General features: G+C 35.4%; 1 protein-coding gene across 1 annotated transcript; it reads right to left on the reverse strand.

Annotated features, from left to right (window-relative positions):
* Window positions 1–344: 344 nt before the first annotated feature.
* Window positions 345–14,144, reverse strand: LOC135649332 (kinesin-like protein KIN-4C). Its single transcript, XM_065167594.1, has 28 exons — window positions 14,028–14,144; window positions 13,783–13,953; window positions 13,241–13,387; window positions 12,997–13,149; window positions 12,509–12,747; window positions 11,258–11,442; window positions 11,044–11,168; window positions 10,394–10,430; window positions 10,211–10,302; window positions 10,009–10,122; window positions 9,836–9,949; window positions 9,455–9,541; window positions 9,211–9,373; window positions 7,840–7,940; window positions 7,275–7,373; window positions 7,096–7,209; window positions 6,907–7,023; window positions 6,746–6,826; window positions 5,622–5,693; window positions 5,446–5,536; window positions 5,331–5,362; window positions 5,087–5,172; window positions 3,956–4,027; window positions 3,640–3,867; window positions 3,311–3,452; window positions 2,808–2,906; window positions 1,846–2,469; window positions 345–982 (listed from the first exon to the last, which is right to left on the reverse strand). The coding sequence occupies exons 2-28, from the start codon at window positions 13,918–13,920 to the stop codon at window positions 674–676; spliced, it is 3,861 nt and encodes a 1,286-aa protein (XP_065023666.1). The 5' UTR covers window positions 13,921–13,953; window positions 14,028–14,144; the 3' UTR covers window positions 345–673.
* Between the last annotated feature and the right edge of the window lie 2,360 nt (window positions 14,145–16,504).

The following is a 16,504-nucleotide window of genomic DNA, read 5'->3' on the forward strand; positions in this document are numbered from 1 at the left end:
TACCGAATCATAATCTTCTCATGCTTATCATAATGAGTTTTTCACTTGAAAATTAAATAAGATTCTAGCATGTCATAGAGTAAAATAAGAAAAATTAAATAACTTAATTTACACTCCTAATTCAATTAAGATTTTATTTAAACTTTCGCCTTCACTTTTAATCAAAATATATTCCGAACCTAATTAGAAGGGATATCATGTCTAAGTTGAATTACCAAAATGTTCATAATAAATTTTAATCTAGATTTAATTTCAAAATTCTCAAATTCTAGCAATCAATTGCATTATGTAAGAGATCAATGTCAAAAAGATTTCCAGGTCAAATACATATGAAAATGATCCATACAGTTAACCAAAAGAATATTTGTATTTTTTTTACAAATTACATTTTGCAAGGATCAAACATCTTGGTCTTGCAATCAATGATATTTGGATTGGACAACCTATATAGATGGGGCATTATAGATTGTGCTCGTCACGAATGTTTTGATTATTGAGAAGTTTGAATGCCACTGGGAACTAATTACAGGATCCAAAACAATCATTACAATCCATTATATTTCTTGAACCACGAGATCCATGAAATTGGCAGTATTCGGATTTAATCAGTACAAGGTTTTGAAAGGACTGGAAGGAAGCACAGGAGAGCCAAGCCAGAAACTCACCAGCCTGATTATATCATATGGTTCTCCTTCTCTTTAGATGCTTTCTTACGCAACCCCTGGGAAATAAGACCTCTGATCTCCTTGTTGGTGCTCACAGATTCATCAGCTCTGATGGAATTCCTATCCACGAAAGGAGGATTATTATCTAGGGCCATAGAATCCATTGCTCGAGGCAGTCTTAGGGGAACATCCTCCCTGATGGTTGTAGCTTCATTGTTTTGTAGCATTGAGGGCGGAGAAGGTCCAGTTGGAACAAGCTGAAATGTTGATTTACGCCATTTTCTCCTCCTGCCTGGTTTCATTGCATTTCGGTTCATCTGGTTGACAATGCTAAAATTAGTACTTCGGAGGCATTATGTATGATTGAAACATGAAAGATAGCAATCGAGAGAATGCATGAACTTGCACACTTGTTTGCAGATTTCACACCTGGAGTTAACTACCAAATAATCTTTAGGAAGCCTAGTAGCAGTAACTCACGATAAAACATAAAATGATACCTGATATTCTTTTATTGTCTGTTGAAATGATAAAAATACAAGTACAAAAGAATGACAGCTCTTGTCCTTCTACTTAATAAACAATAGTCTTTGATAGGAATCCAAAGAATCTGAGTAGATAACAGTGGCATAAAATGAGATTTTCTTATAGAAGATAAACTCATCATCGTTAATATTTCATACATTAATATCCATGTTTCTAGACACACTACAGATAAACCAAAATATTTAATAGGATTCATATCTCATACATTAATACCCATGTTTTCAGACACCACAGACAACCAAAATATTTAATAGGTTTCTGATGGAGAATATTAAAGACAGAAGAAATCAAAGAAAGCCTTCTTACAGTCGAAGTGCCTAATACTGTCTAAGAAGAAAAGTAAAGAAAATAGAGACAGATAAGCAATAATTTGGACAGAAGAATAAGTTCACAAATAAGTATGATTTTGTAAATATAATAAATCTGGATAAGTGAATTGTGTTTACTGCCATTATTTTAAGAAATTAAGTTCATTAGATAAAAAAGTGTCAAGCTTATTGTTTCAAACAAGCAGAAATATTATATTGGGTCGAGACAAAATGGAAAATAACGTTAGTTATTACTCGAGTGCAAACACAAGGATTAGTTATGGGCCATCCTAACCAAAGAAAGAAATTTGAAGAAACATACATACCGCAGTATTCCCAATATTAGATAAGGGCTTTCTTGGTTGTACATCATTCTCTACAGTTTTCTTGCTCAGTGCACTCTGCAGAAGCATTGTGCCCTCAGATACCAATTTTCTATTCACATCATCCGCATGATCTAACGAAGAATGACTTCCACCACTTCCTGCTGCTTCTGAGTTGGTTATTTCATCCATATCAGTATTAATCAATCCACCTTTTCTGTTAGTACATTTTGAAGGAATACACCCACAATTAGTGCTGCAACCACTGCCAAGAGCTAGGCACTCACATCTCATGGTCTTACAAGATGATCCCTTTGAACAAGAGCAGCAATGATCAAGCCCATCCTTTTCAACCTCGATCCTTCCCTTTTCATTTGGTACCTCCGACAATAAGTTCTCCACAGTATGACTTTCTTCTGTTGTAGACTTTCCATTTTGATGGTTTCTAAATCGCTTCTTTATGTTCTTTTTTCCAGATTGTACCCAGTCTTCATCATTCAAATCAGAATGAGACTCCTCTGATGCCTCATCATCTGACTTGAACACATCTGACATGTCAGATTCTGATGTATCCATATCATCTAGATTATCAACACCTTGACTGGAACACTGGGTTTCTCTTGGATCCTTTGCCAAATAAGACATTTTTTCAGACAAGAAAAATTATGTAAAAGGACAGCTTATTAGATTAAAGAAAAGTGCATCAATACTAATAGGACAGCTTATTAGCCATAACATGTTAGAATAAGATTACAAAATCTGCTAGGCAAATGCAGGGTGCCATATAATTTCAATATAACTTTGACAATAGAAAAAGGTAGTAAATGACAATGTCAACCATGTTAATTTAAACTTTCTCAACAATTACTAATAGGAGACAAGCATCATAAATGAAAAACCACTGGAAAATACCATAACACCGCAAAACAAGTGACAGATGAGAGCTGTTCAGTAGAAGCAAGCACCTTATGCATAGCATTGGAAGGTCCATCTTCCTCATAAACACAGATATCAGTTCCAGAACTTCCAGCAGGATCCTCATTACGTCTCTTGGCAGTTAACCTCTATTTACATCATAAAAATGAAAATGTCATCAAACATGGAAACAATCTATGAAGGACTTGAAGTCGTGAATCAGAAAGCCTAAACATCAACAATAAACAAAAATATATTAACAAAAAGCCAGTCCAATCTATAAAGTGAACAAAAGTTCACCTTAAGAGATTCGGGAACTATACAATATTAAATGTACAAGCGAAATTTCTGATTGTCTGGTGTGGGGAAAAGCTTACTCTAAAAACTTAGCCATGTCAAAGGTTTATATAAATCAGCATAAGCTAACTTCTTCCATGTAATGCTTGTCATCCAAGCATTCCTAAGTTGCACAAAAAAAACTTACACCAACTAGAAAAAAATGTTATATAAACAAAGTGCATTGTTCACCAATAAAAAGAAATAACTTATTAACCTGCAAATTCTGGTTACGTGCTTCCATCAATTGTTCTTCCAATTGTCTCTTTGAGATATTGAGTGCCACCAACTTGTTCTTGAGTTCAGTTATCTCAGAATCCTGTTCTCTGCATTTCACTTCTTTATCGTGCAAGTGGCACCTACAGAAGAGCCGATACATTTGGTAAGCAAAGGTGGTTTATGTCTTTGAATAGCTTGCATAGTAAACAACACCTGACTGGATCTAACTAACATATGACACATGCATTAGCATTCAGTTTTCCTCTTACAAAGATTTTGCATCGAATTCATATTATGTTAATCAGTGTACTACAGACACTTGAGTACCTTGATGATGATGCCAAATTAAACAAATAGTTCATTAAATTTTTTGCTTCAGCAAGTGATCTGACTTGATTCCATCGTCCTCTGCCACTAAAAACTCGTTCACGCTCCTCAGCTTCTGACAATTGTGAAGCCATGGAAACCAAGGCACCAGATGAAGTTTTCAACATAGTTTCAAGAGCTAAAATTCTTGAATTTCGGGCACTTGGAGACATTGTCTGAGGACTTTCACTAAGATGTGCAATTAAGTCAGGTTAAATTCAAGTACAAAAATTAGGAAAATTAAGTACAAGGTCATATACAACTAACCAAAACAGACCTTATAATTTTCCGCTTAAGCATTTCAGATTCTTCCTTAAGCCTTGATACCTCTTTAGCCATGGCAGCTCTCCTGCACAAAGAAAAATAAATAGAAGTTAATGATGACGGTGAACTACAAATTACATCTTACAGCTTATCTAGTTTCAGGTTAACTTAAATGAATGAGAAAGTTTAACCAAACGACAGACAAAGAACTTAAACCAAACTTCTGACAAATTCCAGGAGTAAAATTTGAATTCTTCTTGGTTAGAGACCAACCTTGTCAAAGCCAAATGTTAGATTCTCCAAAAAAGACATATATATACACATATAATGTATATATATAATGTGTGTGTGTGTGTGTGTGTGTGTATATATATATATATATATATATATATATATATATATATATATATACACATATATATATATATATGTATGTATGTCTGTATGTATGTATATGTATATATATATGTATATATGTATATGTGTGTGTGTATATATATATATATCTGTGTGTGTGTGTGTGTGCGCGCGCACGCCAGCTCCGCACTACTCATATCCCTTCTTTTGTCTCTCTTCTCTTACGATCTCACCCAGTTCACCTAATTATTTAGTAGTTTCTCGTTAAAAAAAATATTGAAAACCTACTGTCTTCATTAATAGTTGGCACACCTACAAAATTATTGGGTGATGGTAATTCTGGTCGGTTGCCCAAATTCAAATGACAACAGGACCACTGAGAACAACAGTGTCTGGTGGGCTCTCAAGATGGACAGTTATGGAGCTACAACTAATTGGAGAGGATCAAAATTATGAACAAAAGCAGTGTCTTGAACTCAACCGACGTAAAATGATGTTGTTTCTTATCAAGCAAAATCATATAAGCTTCTGGTTTTCAGTATAAACAGACTCTATTTCTTCATATCAGCAATCTACACCATATTTTGCAGCCTCTTCTTTTCTCAGGACTACAAAAAACCCATAATGAATAGCATCATAAACCCTGGCTGTACTTTTGAAACCAAAAGTAAATCAGCAGTAAATAAGTGCAACATCTGAACTTATTAGCTTATGGATTCGACATACTAACCCTGATGCAGATGCAGGATGAGCATAAAAATAAAATAATATAGGACTCGAGCCTTACTCTTGCATCTGCCTGTCATACTCCGATCTTACTTCATGAACCCTTAATGTTACTTCAAGTTCGTGCTCTATAGCATGCACCAATGCCTTCACCAAAACAATATGTAAGAGCTCATGAATATAGCATCAAATTAGTGTTATTAGGAGGCTGCACATTACGAATGATAGAAAGACCATTAACTTCCACAAAAGAGGGGGAAAAAAGAAAGAAAGAGAAAACACCTTATTCTTCTATTATATATTACCTGAATACCTGGACCATTTGCATTGCCAGTTGCTGAATATGATAATGAGAAGAGTTCAGTCAGATAAGAAATAGACAAGAAATGGTAATAACAGTTCGTGAATGGACAAACCTACCAGATGCCTCACGAGAGGACTTCTTCACTTCAAGTAGCTCCTTGAGTCTTTTAGTTGCCAAAGCAGCTTCTTCAGTCTTTCTTTGCAAAACCTTCCAGCGGTTACAAATAACTTAGAATTTTTTACTTAAATAAGAAAACTAAATTCATGAATCACTAATAAATGTGCACCATTACCATTTTTTGCCTCTGATTCAAAGCCAAGAGCTTGTGCATTTCATATTCATTCCTTCGACCTTCTTTCTTAAGCTAGTTAAAGATCACATTAGATTTTGTCAACAAAGACATTATATGGCAAAATCTATCAGAATAAATAGCTTACTAAGCTCCAGTAGTTTGAAATAAGACCATCATAGAGAATATATATATATATATATATATATATATATATATATATATATATATATATATATATATATATATATAGAGAGAGAGAGAGAGAGAGAGAGAGAGAGAGAAAAGAACATTGGCAATGTCATGTTCAAGATGTAGATATTAATAATATATAGTCAAACAAGAAAAAGAAAATGAAATGTACTATGTTCAAAAAACTAGAAGACATGTTTCTTTCAATGCCCGTGCAGTAGAGGGAAGAAAAATATCCTAGAACCTACAATCATCAGTATTAACAAGAGCATCACAAGAAAAAAGGAACACAATTTAAGGTATCAAGAAAATTGATGGAAGAAACATTAGCAGATTGTTCAAACTTCTCTTGCTGTTTAAGCTTTAGACAACACAGAGGAATGATTGCAAAGTTGAAGCGTCTCCAATGTCTATGTTGAACTCAACATATATGACATTCTCACAGGACAATATTAAAAAGGTCTTCTGAGCGAAACAAATCATGAAAAATTTTCTAATCCATTCCTTCAAATATAATAAGAACCATAGACTTCCATTTAAACAGACAAGACATAGGACAGAACAGACTACACAAAAAAACAAACTGATAATATCCTAGTTTGTTGTTCTAAGTGTAATCCAACAATAGGGAAGATGTTTACTCCCAGATGACAACATTACAAAATAAAGTAATTCGCCACAACAACACCATGTAGCTCGTGGATAAGAAATTTACCAGCTACACAAAGTCAGGCATTTAAATACATTAAAAGATTTCAGCTCATCACAGCTCAAGCAATCAGCTGGAAAATGCATTCCACTTAAATACTTTTCTATACAGTATATTTCTCTTCCTAGGAAGTGAATAATTTATGCCAGGAAGAATCTGCCTGACAAACCAAATGTAGCAAGCTCAACAAAATTGGAGATAAAATGCATCAAAATCCAGAAAGTACCTGAAGAACTTCTTTTTCTCGTGAAGCCTTCCAAGACCTAAACTGTTCAGAATCTTGCTTCATTTTATGTTGCAATTGAACCTATTTAATCAATCCAATAAAAATTAGCATTCAATTTATTTGGAATATATTTGTGCAGCTTACATGTATCGGAAACAGACCTTTTGAGACTTTATCCTCTGAATTTCTTCCTGTAACCTTTTAGATGCTTCATCACTCTTCTGCTTTTGCCTCAGCAACTGAGCTTGTGCCTCTTGCTTCTTCTTCAACTCAGATACCTTCATATGTTATTTAGATTGACGCATAAGTAACTGAATGAACCGCTCACAAGTAATCTACCAACAGCAAACCTGAGTTTCAAGCATGTTCAGTTTTTGAATATAGTCTGCCTTCAGCTTTTCAGCACTCTCATCAGAAGTATATGACAGACTTGAAAGGTTGAACCGAAGATCTTCAATCTCCTTCTGCGATTACAAAAAGTGTATGAAAAGGCATGATAAAAGCCACCAAGTAAAAAATAAAATTTTACCATCAATAATTTCTTTTCCTGCTCCAGCTCCAATAATTTCTTCTCATAATGTTGTTTAAGAAATGCTGTATCAGATTTTGCAAATTGCTTCATTTCCGCCTTCAATGAGAAAAAAAAAAGGCTAACAGGCATGAGAACTTTACCCGTCCTAACAATCTTTTAGAAGCAAGAATCAGAACTAGAGATTGTCAAGAATACTTGAACCAAGGTACTCACAGAAGTTGCGAATACATTACAACGTTAGTAAACTAGATTTGGAACATAAAAGATACAGAAACCTTGACTCTGCTGGCTATGATCATCCATTCACTTAAAGTAAAAAACTTGAGATATATAAAAAAAAAGTTACTTTTCCTCATAATCTAATGTAAATATTGCATTCAAAATAATTAACAATAAGAATAGAGATTTATTTCTCAGATTCTTCATAATACTAAGTCTTCCTGCACATATGATGTTTGAAAAATGTATGTTTAGCAGCTAAATTGTAGGACTTAAAAGAACATTGTGAAGTCCATCATAATAATTACACAATCATCAACATTGGCATCATCAAATTACGTACCTCCTTTTGTTCCAGCCGTTTGTCCAACTCCCGAAGCTCCTTATCAATTTGATCTTGTAACATGGAGTGTTCCCTCTCTTTTTCATCTTCTTCCACTTCCACTGCAGCATTTGTGACAGAGAAAATTAACTATGCTGAAATCCTAGACTTAGAGTAAATGATATGAGCAAAAACATATTTTGGTAGAAACAACATTATTCTTCTATACCTAATATTCCATTTTAGTCATAAAAAGTAGTTCCATGAATTTTTTTTTTATACAAATGCAATTGCACAACCAGTCCACCAGGTAGCAGTAAATATAAATAAAACAAAATATATAATGCCAGTCCAGGTATAGAACTGAACTGCTTCTTCGACAAATAATTCTGGCATTCTTATGCATCAGCAAATGGTATAAAAAATAACAATAGTATTTTTGTCGTAGGAAAATTGAATTTCAAACACATCTAAAAGACTAAAACAAAGATCCAATCATTTTAACATCACCCACAAGCTTGTCAAAGTATTCCCTCTCCATCAGATAACTCGTAGAAATATCTAAGGGATGAAGCTCTTTACTAGAAAGATTCAGAATGATCTTTAATCCATCATTTATCCAATACTCGGAAATCTTGTTCATTAGACTGCATTGATGTCAACATATGCATATAAAGTACAGTCATATGACCACATCACATAGGGCTTTTATGGCCTCTATATGGGGTTTGGCTTCATATTGCCATCCTATGAGGGACCACATATATGGTCACATATGTCTATGGAGCCACCTACATGATCTGGTAAGACTGCATATACAGCCACAACATATTCACATATAGGTATACTGCTATGCCAGATATGCAGTCCATGTATGCAAGAATATGCAGCCATCATATGTGCTATACATTTTTTTCACTAGTGCTATTAATACTTCTGCTTAATAAAAATTGCATTACCTGTTAATATTATCTTAGAAGTATCGAACATGTTCATTATAATACTGCAATCTCATATATTTTTGTGTCTACCTTACAACTTATCACTCAATGTCATTCCGCATTTTAATCACATACACCTTTGATTATCTTTTCTTGAATGATTTAAAATCTACTGTATATGCTTCTACATATCCACCTACATACCACATTTTCACAATGCAGTACCTTGATCACCTGCATACCACTTTTTAAATCAATGCATCTATACCTCATTTTAAAGAAAAAAAAATGTATAGTACAATTGGACAGATTAAATAAACAGTGTTTAATAACACAAGGAACATCAGCGGCAAACAATTAGAGAACCATGCTAAAAGTTTATTTGTTGGAACCTGATGTTACCGTGTTTAACATGTAAAAATCTGATGAGGATGGTATTCAGCTACTTAACTGGAAAAATCAAGAGTCCTCTCAATGCAACCTGAGGCCATATCAACCAAAGCAGGGCAATTCATCAAATAATTTCCACAAGGACGAGAAGAACTTCGAACCCGTAGTAACTCTGCTTCCAACTCTTGAATCTTTTTTATATAACCATTTGTAAGATCTAAGTCCTGTTCAAACACATTTTGCATTAATTTAAGCAGGATGTCGAACATTTAACAATATAATCACTAGAAACTTTCATTGTGGACCTTAATTTTTTCCATTTCATCAATCTCATCCCAGGACGTTCCACTACGGGCTGATTCGATCTTCAAAATCAACTTATCTTTTTCCACCTGATCAAATGATGTGCATTTCCATGAGATAACAGAATACAAGCACCTCAACTTATAAACTGAAGACGCAACAGATCAGTATCTGCTGTGTATGTCTCAATATTATGATATCCTACTGAAAGAGTTCAATTTCAATTTCCAGATAGCATAATATTTGTTTGAACATGCAACTTGAAAAACCTTGAGCATTCATTGATATTATAAAATCTATCACAATTGCAGTCATAGGTTTCACAATCCTAATTTCACAATTTTTTATAACTACAAATGTAATAAATCGAATCCACTGGTCACCTGTGCATCAAAAGCACATTGTTTTAAGTGCTCACAGATATCTTGGCGCTCCTTTAGCTCCTGGCGGAGATCAGCATTGCTTGCTTCAAGCAATGATATTTTATGCCGGAGAACCTAAAAGAGATCATTATTATTTCTATGGACAATTAGGCAGTATCAATAAGATTTTGTACCTGAAGTTCCTCAAAAGGCGCACCTCCACCACGACAAAACTGTAATTCGGCCTGCAATTGCTCTAATTGACTACGCATTCTTTGCATCTCAGCAGCCACTGGGTCACGGTTTATCTATAATTTGATAAATGCAGTGAATTATTATTTCCAGTGACTATGCAGTTTAAATTGACAAATTTTTTACGCTTATGAGGAAGCATACCACTGCTTTGTTCTGGATATTGCGTGCACGATTGGCATATTTAAGAGTATTAATGGTCTCTTCTGCATTTGAATCAGCAGGGCTAATGCAAGCTATCCACAGATATAATTAACGGCAGATCAGATGCAAAGGAACACAAAAAAAACTTTAACCGAAAAGGAAAAGGACAATTTGGATACTCACCTATCATAACTGTTTTGCTATTACCACCAAGAGAATCCTACAGATCAGCGACCAATAAGAACCCACAAGAAGGCTTTCATAGACACGCATTAATACACACATTCATATATCCTAAATGAAAACTTGGATAATGAGTATCAATATCTCAACTTGAAAGTTGGAACATCATAGACTCCTAAGCTTATTGAAGCCTGTTCACTGGTATGCTTGATGTTAACTTTAGCAAACATAATGAAGATGATAAATCTTAAACAAAGACAAGCAACTGTCATGTCATCTACTGTTTCCCAGTGTTCAACTATAGGTGAAGTAGAACAAATCATGAAACAGAGCCACAACTATATAAATACAAAAAAAGTCCACATACTAATAGAAGTAATTTTATTCTACTTTCTAAGGTTCAATCATCATAGCCGCCCAGAGTTCGCAAAGCATTCCAACTGATTACCATAATTTCTTTAAACAGCTCCCACAATTTATTCAAGACTAGGGCAAAATCTAGATTAATATGACTATTTTCCAAAACTAATATACGAGAAAGGTCGTTGAGAAACCATGAACTATTCCAAAGCCAGAATCCCTCACTCAACAAAAATATCATTCACCTAGTAGTCACTGAAGAAGGAAAACAAAAGGCTAAAGTTTCATGCCTGCAAGAGACGAGTCAACTTGCTATCACGATATGGGACATGTCCCCCATCTTTTCGCTTTTTCTCATCTCCAAGTGCACTGATAACGTTGCCAAGAGCTAACAAACCCCTATTAATGTGTATGCCTGTGTAGGATGTTACATAGTTAATCACCCACAACCATTGGCTAAAAATTAAAATGAAAAATCATCAGCAAAGAGTAATTTTCCATCACCTTCTTTCAGTCGGATTCCATCAGCTCCAGTTCGTTTTGCTCGTTCAGAACCAGCAAGATCCACTAGGTGAAACTTTGCAAACAATATGTCCTCCCCAGCTACTTCATTGTTACCCATCCCACTACAAGATCCATTATTGGCTTTCTTTTGCTCCACATATATTGTGAAAATGGCATGTGAACGACTACATAACAGAAACACAGCAAAAGGAAAATTAATATAAAATTGTATACAAAACAAATAGGAGCAATAGGATAAAGATTTCAACATAAATCCATAAGGAACACAATGTCCCTAATAACCAACCAGGTCCTCGATGAGCTTACGACTACATGAGAAGTTCAAGATAAATGTATGTATGTATATATGTAGTTTAATCACTTCCATACATTCAGCCACGAATTTCCTATTATTTTATTCCTGATAAGGTATCATAAGATGAACAACTATTGATGTGCTAGTCCAAATGGCACCATGTATTATGGAATTACATTATAATGATTGGCTCTTGAATAAAAGTAGTAATTTCTAGAAAAAATTTCTTATGCTATTGGGTATCTTATAAAACATCAAGATGAATGTTAGCAAGCAATGTTGAAATGATATGTTAAAATCATCTTACAACATGCGAAGCTTAGATGAGAATCTCAAAAGGTAGGACCTCTAAACAAAGCACACAACAATATGAAGTCATCCTCCTCATAATGTTCTACTGCTAATTCATTGCATCAAGCATAAAATTGCCACCACAAGTTGACAAAGAAGCATGAACCATGCATAGATGACGAAGGAAAAAATCATCACCCTATTTACAAATTTCAGATGGATTAATGGAAATCCTATGAAGTTGTACATGACTAGATTCACCAAAGCAATGCTTAAGTCAATTATTATAGTTCTTGACAGTATATAGATTTTGTCAACCAAGAGGTAAGACAAACTATACAGCATTGCTTCGAAAATCATCTGATATTTAAATTTTTAAAAAATGCATATTGGATGTGTCAACTAATATTTACAAATTGGTATTAAGTATGGATTGTTGTACCAAGCATACTGTATCGGCTGACCCGTATGCCATTATGGTGGGTCTTGTACCATCCCAATGGTGCACTGATACAATTTTGGCAATATTACTGGCTTGTACCAGCCAGTACAGTCTCATGCATAACACAAGTCCAACCAAGAATGGTCTGACTGATACATGAAATGGAAATGATTGGTCATAAAGTTGTTTAATAAAATCCAACCTTGATTGATTATTCATATTTGTACTTCCGGTTGCACGGCAAATGGACCCACGAGTTAGATAAGATGCCATCTCCTCCTTCGACTTCACTTCAGCTTCAGTAACACCAGCAAGGGTTATCCCACCATTTGCTGTCTCTCTAATTTGTATCGGAGCTCTAGGCACTGCTGGTTTGACTACAGAAGTACCATCAGTTCGAGATTGTGGATCTAACAAATCAAAGACTTCCTCCTTAAATATCTGCATAGTGAAAAATAAAATTTTAGAAAATAATTCGGTGAGAAGACTAATCAGGCATCTTCCCTATTTGAAGAAAGCACTGCAAATGAGGTGCAACAGGTCACAATATTACATGAAACCAAATAAACCAATACTGTTTTTTGTTCGTAATTGGTAGACAAATCATGGCTGAGACTGGTGCAAGGTCAAGTTAACCAATACATGGAGGAGAAATCAAATGGTGAAAGAAAAGGACCAACACTGACATACCTCAATAAAAGATACTCGAACTAAAAATTCTGTTGTGTCCTTCATGGCATCAATCTTTCTAAATATCATGTCCATTACTTCTGGTATAATACCCCCACTATCACCTTCGCCTGTATAGTTAGTTCCCATTGTGTAGGTCTTGCCTGAACCTGTCTGTAGACAAAACAATCAAATCACATGTTAGAACAAGGTGAAGAAACATCAAAAATGGATCAAAAGTGAAATTAGATATATAACAAACTACCTGTCCATATGCAAAAATGGTGGCGTTATATCCATGAAATAGTGCATCAATCAAAGGTAGAACACACTCTTCAAAAATGGAGGAATAGAGAGATCCTGAACTCCCATAAACATGATCGAATGTAAATGCATGTGCTCCTATATGAACCTGTATGTTGCACATAGTAGGATCAGCAGTTATTGATGTTATCATGAAACTTGATCATACAATCCTAAAGAAGCTCTGCTGCTAGGATTAAAAATTAGGATTAGAATCAGCGCCAGTTAAAACCACCTCTACCTAGTGGAAAAGGTGAAACCTTTATCGGAAGTGTAGCACAGACCAACTAAAAAGAACATAGAGGGAGGAGGACCACCATTAGAAAACCACAAAATATTCTGGAAATACAGCGGTCTATCACAAAGCTACTTATTCACCACTAGAACTTGGGGAAAAAAACACATCCTTCATATTTTTCTCAGGCAATGACACAAACAAACAAAAAAAACAATAGAACTTTTCTCTCGCAAGGACGTAAAGTTCATGGTTTGCGAAATCAAGACCTGGGGTTCCCCAGGAACGACGGTGACGCAATCGGTGCAGCCCATGAGGAGCTCCGTGGTGACGAGCGGCCGGACGTTGACGGCTACCTTGACGCAGTCCTTGTGCAACGCCTTGGCCTCCTCCGAGCTCTCCATCATTGGCAGGATCACGAGCCAAGAAACCTCGAACACCTACGAGCGAAGAGGCAGGATATCAGACCAGAAGAGGAACCACAGGGACGAAAACGTTAGGGGTTGATCGTCACCTTCGAAGGAGTGGGAGAAGAGGGGGAATGAGACTGGGAATTAGGGCTTCGCGTGTTCGCCCCTCTTCACTTCCCGACCGGAATGTAAGAGCGAACGCTTAACGAATTCGAAAATTAGGACCGGAACGGGCGGCAGGTCAGTCGTCGGTCTCCATTTAGTTCGTGTTCGAAGGAACCAAATGACGATAATACCCCTAATACGAATTAATATTTAATTGGCGTTTTCCCACTAAATGCAAATTCAAATGAGATGAAATTATCTCAATGCCCGTCGAATGAGGATTTGCTTATTTGCATGCTTGAGGGCGGAATGGTAATTTGAAAAATCATGTGTTATTCTTTAAACTAATAAATTATTTTTTAGGTTCTTCACATCAAATCGATAGAGGAATTATTAATAGGAAGGTATTGAAGAACATAAGGAGGAGAATTCTAAAAACAAAGTATGTTGCTCATATGTTTTGTCATTAAAACTAAATAAAATATAATCCCATAGTAGTTATCATCATTTATTTTATTGCTTGTTTTGAAATATAAAAGCAAAAAATAAAAAACTCTTTGCATTATCCATACGCGAAAATTCTAGTTTCATCCATCATGCCAAAATAGATCCTGACAAATTTTCAAGAAATTTCTATGCATGTAGATACTTTGTTCACTGTTTTTTAATACTCCAGCATGTTGTTTTATGAGTGCAATGGATAGTGGGAGGTGGAGTCTGCAAATTCTGGTTCTCATGAATCACATACCTTTTTTTATAAAGACTTTAGAAACCTATATTAAGTTTATTTTGACTAATTTCTTGATTTAAAAAAATACCTCCGGTATAGTTTTGTAGGATTCATTAGCTAAAAAAAAAGTTTGGAAAAGTGACTCAATTTTCAAATGTGACAATAGATCGGATTGAGGATTATTTTGTTGTTAGCGAACCTTTAGGCCATGAGCAAAGTGCCAACACGGCTTAATCTAAATCTAGGATGTACAAGATTACCAATGTGGATGCTCAAGTGGTAGAATCGAATGTCGAGTTGAGTTAAGTTTGATTATTATCTCTCGAGTGTGGTCTTCTCTATTGGTGAGTGGCCTGTTTTTTCGTCGTCAGCCCCTTGCACACAGGTCGAGATTGGAAGAGGAGATTTTCTGACGTCGATCAGAGGTTTGACTTTTATACCTGGAGGATCGATCGTATTTGATATGTTAATGACAACCAACTCCTCGGACGACCGACTTGTACCTCCTGTGTGAGCACCGATTGACCTGCACTAATCTGCGTCGCACGACACTATTTCAAACTTTTCGGATTAGCTTTGTGCTATGCGCTCATCATCACATATGACCTCGGACGATATCGATGCAATGCATGGAGGCTACTCGTTAGCACTGACATGGCTGCTAATTGTTACAATAAGAGTTGTACCAGAATATACCATATCATTTCCAACACTAATAATTTATATTCTAAATGCGACATCTAATCTTTCAATTTTCATTTCTTTCTAAATGCCATTATCTTCTAAATGCCATTATTAACACGTTAAAAATAGATTCGGTGAAATGTTTGACACTGGATGAGATCAGGGCTGCAAAACTTATAAGCTTCGGTTGCTTAATATTCTAATCCTCCATCAGGATAGCAAACATGGATCATCCTATCAAGCTGGGCTGAGAATTATGTTCTTCGCTTGGGAATGACAGAAACATAACAAATGGAAGAATCATGGATGGATAGGACAAGTGTTTTCTTTCCTTTCTCCATCATCCTTTCAGCGATGGTGAGAGAGCTACAGGAAGAGAGACTGACTGAATTCTCCATGCATCTAGCATGATGAAAAGTGGGTCAAACGACAGCTCTTGCACGCAGTAGATGGAGACATGGCTTGCATTGAGTTGGAAAGCAATGAGAGGATCACATCATAAGAAATCTGCCTGCAGCATTAATCCGCAGGCATCCACAGATTGGAGGCCTCGAGGTAACTTGGCGTATCAAACTCATTCCACTCAATGCATTGATAAATACATAGAAAACAAGAAAAAAATTTCCTCGTAGAAAAGAAAATTTAGGATAATCATATCAGAGCAAATCATATTTTCATTGACCAACATAAACATAAAGTTATTATTGATATTATCATTGTCAATTTCTTTTCCACTGCAACTTTCTCCCTGCTACTAACACAGGAGAAGGCTTTTAGCTACCAAAAACACAAAGTTTAAGTTACTGAAAAAGCAATAGAAAAACCCACAAATTCCATAAAAATACTAAAACAGTGAGTCAAACACACTCTAGTTTGCAAAGAAATGTGCCTTACTCTTTTGATTTGGTCATTGACGTGTGTAGATGCTGATAAGAATCCATAACGTACAAGCTACAACAATGTTGAGTTATATTGATTTATATTCACCACAAGTTCTGAACAAAGGAAAAAAAGATTTTGTGAACCAATTCAAGTGCAAAGCAATTGATTGCCAGTAATTAA

Source organism: Musa acuminata, chromosome BXJ3-9, assembly GCF_036884655.1.
Source record: "Musa acuminata AAA Group cultivar baxijiao chromosome BXJ3-9, Cavendish_Baxijiao_AAA, whole genome shotgun sequence".
Classification (NCBI taxonomy): Eukaryota; Viridiplantae; Streptophyta; class Magnoliopsida; order Zingiberales; family Musaceae; genus Musa; species Musa acuminata.

Excerpts from the sequence above, each read along its gene's own strand:
- LOC135649332 (XM_065167594.1), bottom strand. The coding sequence starts at position 13,920 with ATGATGGAGAGCTCGGAGGAGGCCAAGGCGTTGCACAAGGACTGCGTC. Across the intron at positions 6,827-6,906 it reads AGAGGATAAAGTCTCAAAAG|GTTCAATTGCAACATAAAAT; the intron begins GTCTGTTTCCGA and ends TTGATTAAATAG. Across the intron at positions 983-1,845 it reads CTAATATTGGGAATACTGCG|ATGAACCGAAATGCAATGAA; the intron begins GTATGTATGTTT and ends ATTGTCAACCAG.